The sequence below is a fragment of the Triticum aestivum genome, chromosome 3A, assembly GCF_018294505.1.
Source record: "Triticum aestivum cultivar Chinese Spring chromosome 3A, IWGSC CS RefSeq v2.1, whole genome shotgun sequence".
NCBI classification, from domain to species: Eukaryota; Viridiplantae; Streptophyta; class Magnoliopsida; order Poales; family Poaceae; genus Triticum; species Triticum aestivum.
Window position 1 is genome coordinate 750,619,160 of NC_057800.1, and position 6,283 is coordinate 750,625,442.

The following is a 6,283-nucleotide window of genomic DNA, read 5'->3' on the forward strand; positions in this document are numbered from 1 at the left end:
TTGCCACAAAGGGGGCAGCTGCTGCAGGCGGTAATGGAGGCAGGGCCTCTCCTGGAGAACCTGCTGGTGGCAGGGCCAGTGCCGCAGTGGCGCAACCCGCCACCTGTGCAGCCAATCCCCAGCCCCGTCATATCGGCGCCTTCAGGCTCTCGTGCTCCCATGGGTTGGGGGCCATGGTAGCGGCTCTTCTCATTTTCTACTCGTCGACGATACTTAGGAATTCATGTATTTTCAGACTTATCTCAGGCGGAAATCAAGGTGACAGCTACCATGAAAAGTTTTGTAATCTTTGTAGACTGAACTTTTTCTGAATTGATTGAACATACAGAAGAAAAGAAAAGAAACAGTTTCTTCAAACCCATATACATGATGTAAATCTGGATTCCATGGGGAATTAGGAGGTTACAGGCCGCATAAATGAGAAATGGCACCCGATCCCATCGACGAGATGCAGATGGAAAACCAATTATTGGCTTGAACTTGTCTTGAACAATGATCATCATGAATAAAACAGACCACATTTGTGAATGTTACAGAGACAAACCTCATACATCTCCCCAACAGTGATGGTATTGCCTGTGTCGGTATGATAAGTACATGAATCATGAAATCATTCGACGGAAGAGGCAAAAGAAAAAGTACATGAATTTACATACAAGACAAAATATCACCAGGCAATGGTGCTTTCTCCGTATATGAACACTCTGTCCTCTAAATCCCTGATCCACTGGCATACTCTGTTGCATATCTTGATCGCTTGGGTCTGCAAAATACGTGTGCTCAAAGTAAGATCCAACAGGTTATTACACGGTGATAAATAACGGATTGATAGTATTGCTGAACTGTTTGTGGCAGATGCCAACCTTGTCGGCCAGTGGGCTGAAGGCTGCATACAGCTCAAAATCCTGGGTTATCCAGCTCAACATAACTGCAACGAAAGGGAAATTATGTAACAAAGTAACTGTGGCACACATAGGCAAATAGGAAATAGCATCACACTTGAGCTAGTAAAATTCGAGAAAACCCCTAGGACATCAATGACACAGAACCACGACTGCAGCAAGTAGAGACATATCTGGTGCCCATAACAGCTAGCAGCTCATATCCCTATGGGAGTATGGGTATGTGTCTGTGAGCAGAACGGATGGTACTACTGAATGGTTTTAGGTGTTTGAATTAAGTGTTTCCAATTCAACATAAAATAGAACAGCATACTGCACATGTGCCTGTATTTGTAAACATTCAAAAACTGGTCTTACAGAAAAGATACAAGATATTAATTCCCTGCATACTATATGCCTCATGGTTTCAGAACAGAGCTTCGTTAAATAGCTTTGCTTGCAGAAGTTGAGATCGCACAATCACATCATGTGAACGAGAAAAATGTGCGTCTTAGAATCATGTAGCAACTAGAATAAAAGGTAATAGCTTCATCTCTCTCGAAGGTTGAAGATGTCATCAAATGGCCATAATGTAGTGCATATAAATTTTCTGAAATGTCAAACTTCACAAAATTTTACCAATTTTATAGAGAAAATTATTTATATCTACAATATCAAATATATACAATATGAAAGCACGTCATGTGATGTATCTAAGAATACGTATTTGGTATTCTAGATGTATATATTTTTCTCTACAAACTTGGTCAAAGTTTATAAAGCTTGACTTTTCAAAAAATCTATACACACTACATTGTGGAACGGAGGGAGTAGTTTCTAGTTCAAATATACCCCCAGACACTAGCATATATCAGAGTTATGGACATGAGTGGAGCTTGATCAAATCTGTCTTCATTATTCTGCAAATTCAGTTTATACATCCCTTTGTTTCCAGACAAATGATCCCAATAGCATATGTGGCTAATTGGCTATCAAAGCAGCAAAATACACTGAGAACGATTTGCATATTTCTATAGTTGCTTACCAACACATTATATAACAAGAAGTATAACTCGGGGAATCAACTAACAGAAACAATCCAATCAAAATTCTAAACACAAGGAAGTAAGTTGTGGAGCGCCTGTGTAACTCACCATAATCCTCAGTTCTTCTGAATTGAGTTTTGTGCGGACCAGTTGCTTTATCATGCATGGAAGCATAAACCTTTTGATAAGCCTTGTACAATCTGCACACATCAGATATTCTCTCAAAGACAGTTCACTAATACAGAAGTAAATAATGTACTGTCATCAATATTCAATACCTCTTCTGTTGCTTGGGATTTCTTATGGGCAAGGCAAACTCAGACGATACATACTGGTCAAGGTAGACACTTTTGTATATAAAATGCCAAAGTCCAGCTGGTCCACCAATTGCCTCATCAGAAGACAATGGTTGGGAATTTAGGCCTTGAGAAGACTGTGCAGGAGCTGATGTAGATTGAGAAGTAGGATCAATGGGGACATCTTCAACACGCAGAACATTCTCATGTAAAGACCTTTGGACTTCGAGAAGGACATTTGATTTCAATAGAACATCCTGAATGCGGGCCCTAGACATCGTTGACAAAAGAGTAGTTGTCTCAGTTCCAATACATATTATATTAGGCAGCATTCACTCATTATCTTGTGATACTTTAACTAAGTGTTACACAGTTTAATGTGTACCTCACCTTGAATCTTTCAAATCAAAGAAGGCATCTGATCTCGGAGTAAGAAGAGTCAAGTAAGTATTTTCCTGCCATAGAGAAAAGATTAGTTCATATAATAAAATGACTTTCTCAAACCGAAACTAATAAATAAAATTTAATCAGCAGTGCATATAAACTTCTACAAGTCTGCATCTGTGTCGTAAGACATGCATCATAATTCTCATAATGAGGATATTGCCGGCACACTTAAGTGAACATGCATATTCAGATGCACCTATTTTACTCACATCAAAAAAATGAACATAAGCGTATAGGAAGGCCATAGGATTGTATCTTGGCAAGCATATGGGTGAAAAAGACTCCGAAGTCCTGCGTTAAACAGACAAATCTTGTAAGATGCTTGTAGGTCAAGGTTTTTCATTTCAGATAGTATGTGATGATTACCTAAAAGATTCGGAGGACAATATGAAATTTGCAAGTAGTAATATATCATCAGGATGCAAAGTTGCCTTTTGTGCTCCCACAAGACTAATAACCTGAAAATTAACCAAGATCATAGCTCTCAGAAACATGAACACAGAGGACTAACAAAAATATAAGATTTATGTATCCATCTCCATAGACTTGCAAAGTTGCAATCATAAGTGTAATATTTGGCAATGGCCAAAGTTCTGTTTCTCGTGATGGGATGGCAGACGCAAAATTGGCTAGAACTAGAAGCACATAATAACTAACATTAGCATGAGAGCAATCCATATTGGTATTGGTACCGTTCGTCAAGCTACAGAACACAGAAGTCGTTGAGTCTACTGAAGAGATCGAAAACATCTGATACCAAAGAATAAAAATGGCAATATTTCTACAGAATTCAAAGAAATGTGGCATATCAACTTGGATATGGTGGAAGACATAACTAATTGACTGACGACAAAGTAAGATTTATGATACTGTTGTATGAACCTTTAGAAAGGTCAAGTGGAATCTAAAATGTAACTATAATAAGAAATGTGTTACATTTTAGCACATAAGCAGGATTCCAGGACACTTTGATTAAAGAGTCAAATGAACTAAGTAGCACAATGGAAGTTTTGACAGGAAATTGGACAAACCTGAAATTAACAAAAAAATGTAGCTCTCACAGACAAATAGAGGACTAAAGAAAATAAATGATTTGCGTTAAATGTCTCCAAACACTAGCAACCACAAGTGGAATATTTGATATGGATAAAGTTTGGTGCCTTAAATGGTACTGGCACCCTTTGGCAAGCTACAGAGCACAAAAACCCGTAGACTATTCGCGGAAGGCCATTAACTCTAAAAAAAGATTTCTACAGAAGTTCTCAGAAATGTGGAATCCCACTTTGGATATGGACATATGGTAAAAGACGTAACTGACTGACAGACTGACAATAAAGTTTTATACCCATGTTATATGAAGCTCTGGAAAGTGCAAGTGGCACCTAAAGAGTTTTCAGAAGTAACTATAATATGAAAAATGTTACATCTTACAAAATAAGCATGACTACAGTACAGTAAGATGAAAATGTCAAATGGGGTTAGTATGAAAATGGAAGTCATGGCAGCAAATTGGACAAACCTTGTGATCACACATCAACAGTGCAAACAGAACTCCCGAATCAGCAATGTCCTGCAAAACTGCGCTAGCAGCCTGTCTTGTCGATTGGGCAAGGGGAAGGCATGTGTATGCATGAAGAAATGTAGCAGGATTCCTGTAGAATGGTTCAATAAGATTTCAACTAAACACTAAAGTCCAAAATGTATTAAGATGGGAATCCATAGAAAGAAAAAGGAAACAAGCTAACCAGCTGAATGCGCGTATAAGACATAGGAAAACCGCATCTGTGCCACCTAGAAGTGGTGCCATGTCAAATTTAGGATTCTTCTCAAAGCACCTATTGACCGACTTTGTCAATATAAGCAACATCTGCAAATTTGTGTTTTCAGACAGAAATCAGCATAAGAATGGAAACGCAAGACTGTATAATAATTACAATAAAAATGCAAGAAATTCAAATGTGTTAAGATGAATGCAACAGTGGAAGCACCTGACCATACATGAGCTCTAGTTGGCCCCTCAATCCTTCAAACGTCTCTTCAGTGCAACTTATACAAACTAAATATATGGGACCTTTGACAAGGAAAACTATCTGAAAGAACAGCGTAAAATCAACTTAGAATACATCAAAGGGATTTCCAGTGAAATGCCCATGTTAGTGGTGTCTGATTGTTCAGGCGCATGATGCATTATCCTGAAGTAAGATTACAAGAACAGAGTAAATTTTGGACATGGAAGGCCATCTGACCTGATGTTTTCCAGCTCTCACAAATTTGATATGATCACCACTGGATAAGAAGAAACAACACCAAGAAAATTCAGTACAGCCACAGGAAAGGGTTAAGGACACTAATCATTGCAATCAGGAAAGGCGGAAAAGCATACCTGTTCTCCACAAAAGAAACAATCGCTTGCAGTGTAGCAGAAAACCCAGCTAACCTGTGCTCATCTCCATACCTAGAAGTTGAACCAGACGAAGGAAATGTGATGTTATGGTTTTACCTGAGAAAGTGCAGCAATTCTTGATAAACTCTATCACTAATTCCGATTCCTAAGTGATTTTACCTAGAGTATATCGGCTTGCCGGAGTTGCTTAGAATGAAGAAATGCTTCTTTCTCTTCCTCCATGAAGCTGAACCATCATCCTGGAACATCATGGATGAAACACATTCAGGCTGAGATCACACAAACACCTACACCTCCAGCAGTAGCAGCTACTGCGGCGCGTGCAAACTTGGCTTGAATGCCACCAAGGTCACCGAAAAGGTAGTAGAAAACGGAAGTTTGGAAATTAGGTACTGCAGGTTTGGTAGTTTTTAGATCCATAAATACATTCACGAGTGAGCATGGATATGTATTGAGGGAAGACTAATCCATGATTAGATGATTGAAGTAGCTCAAGAAACAAGAAGAGGAGAAGGACCTCGTCGGCGTGCTTCTTGCCGCGGGCCCAGTCCTCGGCGCCGGGGGCGAGGGGTGGGGCGGGGTCGGGCTCGGCCTCCTCGATGCCGCCGCCGGCGCCGGCGCTGGAGGCGACGCTGCTGCCCCGCTCGCCGGCGTAGCCGCTGCTGCTGGGGCTGGGCGGGCCGGCGTCGCCGTAGGCGTCCTCCTCCTCCTCCTCGAGCCCCTCGAACTCCTCCCTCCGCCGGGACGCGGCCGTGCTGCTCCCGCCCCTGGACGCGGCCGTCACGTACCCCTCGTCGTCCTCGTCCTCCTCCTCGGCGATCTCGTGGCCGCCGCCGGCGGAGGCGAAGTCCGCCGGCAGGTCGGCGCCGCGGAGGGACAGCGCCGCCAGGGCCTCGTCGGCGGCGGGCGGATCGGGGGCCGGATCCATGGCCGCGGAGGAGAGTGGGACGGACTAGTGGGGGAGAGGGAGAGGGGAGGAGGAGGTCGATCTATCACCGGTCGTCGGGTTAACCGGACCGGTTGGTTTGACTTGACCGGTTGGTAATTGTGAGTTCCTCAATGTTAGATTTGGTAATTGTTAAGTTCACTGTTGTTAGTTAAATTCAACCGAAATTAATCAGACATCAATATTACAAGAAATTCTAAAAAGAAAAAGAAAACTACAGTCAACTCCTTGTGGAATCTCCCATCCTCTTCATCCTGCATTGC

The 6,283-nt window shown here is 41.7% G+C and overlaps 1 protein-coding gene across 2 annotated transcripts; it reads right to left on the bottom strand.

The window, feature by feature from the left end:
* Window positions 1-271: 271 nt before the first annotated feature.
* Window positions 272-6,075, bottom strand: LOC123063738 (vacuolar fusion protein MON1 homolog). Of its 2 annotated transcripts, none has more exons than XM_044487648.1 (15): window positions 5,592-6,075; window positions 5,234-5,313; window positions 5,054-5,125; window positions 4,917-4,956; window positions 4,659-4,760; window positions 4,416-4,537; window positions 4,190-4,322; window positions 3,037-3,128; window positions 2,880-2,961; window positions 2,614-2,678; window positions 2,206-2,493; window positions 2,036-2,127; window positions 864-928; window positions 672-763; window positions 272-576 (listed from the first exon to the last, which is right to left on the bottom strand). In XM_044487648.1, the coding sequence occupies exons 1-15, from the start codon at window positions 6,000-6,002 to the stop codon at window positions 546-548; spliced, it is 1,767 nt and encodes a 588-aa protein (XP_044343583.1). In that variant the 5' UTR covers window positions 6,003-6,075; the 3' UTR covers window positions 272-545. The 2 variants fall into 2 exon arrangements, with proteins under 2 accessions (XP_044343583.1, XP_044343584.1); XM_044487649.1 differs by having other exon boundaries at window positions 657-763; window positions 5,592-6,074.
* Window positions 6,076-6,283: the final 208 nt, after the last annotated feature.

Excerpts from the sequence above, each read along its gene's own strand:
- LOC123063738 (XM_044487648.1), bottom strand. The coding sequence starts at position 6,002 with ATGGATCCGGCCCCCGATCCGCCCGCCGCCGACGAGGCCCTGGCGGCG. Across the intron at positions 2,962-3,036 it reads TTGTCCTCCGAATCTTTTAG|GACTTCGGAGTCTTTTTCAC; the intron begins GTAATCATCACA and ends TGTTTAACGCAG. Across the intron at positions 2,128-2,205 it reads AATCCCAAGCAACAGAAGAG|ATTGTACAAGGCTTATCAAA; the intron begins GTATTGAATATT and ends TGATGTGTGCAG.